This window comes from Corvus brachyrhynchos, unplaced genomic scaffold, assembly GCF_000691975.1.
Source record: "Corvus brachyrhynchos isolate BGI_N302 unplaced genomic scaffold, ASM69197v1 scaffold166, whole genome shotgun sequence".
Lineage (NCBI taxonomy): Eukaryota > Metazoa > Chordata > Aves > Passeriformes > Corvidae > Corvus > Corvus brachyrhynchos.
This window is the reverse complement of record NW_008239671.1, coordinates 221,668-222,252: the sequence shown is the minus strand read 5'-3', so window position 1 is coordinate 222,252 and position 585 is coordinate 221,668. Positions and strand designations below refer to the sequence as shown.

Below are 585 nucleotides of genomic sequence, written 5' to 3'. Positions count from 1 at the left end.
GGGGGGAGAGGGCCCTGCCCATGGCAGGGGGTGGAATCAATGGGATTTAGGGTCCCCCACCCTCCCCCCATACCGGGGCCTGGCCCTGCTCGGCCGCGATGTCAGTGATGGGATCCCGGTGCTGCTCCAGGATCTCGCTCAGCGTCACGTTGGTCCCTTTTGGGGGGATGTCAAACACCAGCACGGCCCCAGAGGATGTCCCTGTGGGGTCAGGGGGTCAACAGGCCTGGGCCATCCCAGGGCCACTGCCTTCCCCACGGCCCAGGCCTGGCTCACCCACGCAGACGAAGCGGCCGCCGGCTGCGGCGATGCCTCGGGCGAACACGGAATGTGCTGGAAGGGAACGGGTTTGTGCCACCCATGGGCAGGGACTGACCCCCGTGACAGGAACTGGGGGTCACACCCCAATCCTGGCACGGGTTTGGGCCTGTCACGACAAGATAGCGAGGTGCCGGTGTCCAGGGAACGGAGCTGGGGAAGGGGCTGGAGCGGCTGAGAGAGCTGGGAAAGGGTCTGGAGCTGGAGCAAAGGAGGCTCAGGGGGGACCTTGTGGCTCTGCACAAGTCCCTGACAGGAGGGGGCAGC

The 585-nt window shown here is 66.8% G+C and overlaps 1 protein-coding gene across 1 annotated transcript in view; it reads right to left on the bottom strand.

The window, feature by feature from the left end:
* WDR54 (WD repeat domain 54) overlaps nt 1-585 on the bottom strand; it is a gene marked incomplete at its 5' end in the record, with an annotated part of 4,184 nt that overhangs the window by 2,218 nt on the left and 1,381 nt on the right. Inside the window, 2 exons of the mRNA XM_017742385.1 lie at nt 74-201; nt 277-333. Of these exons, the coding sequence (XP_017597874.1) occupies nt 74-201; nt 277-333 (185 nt within the window). The remainder of the gene's footprint in view (nt 1-73; nt 202-276; nt 334-585) is intronic.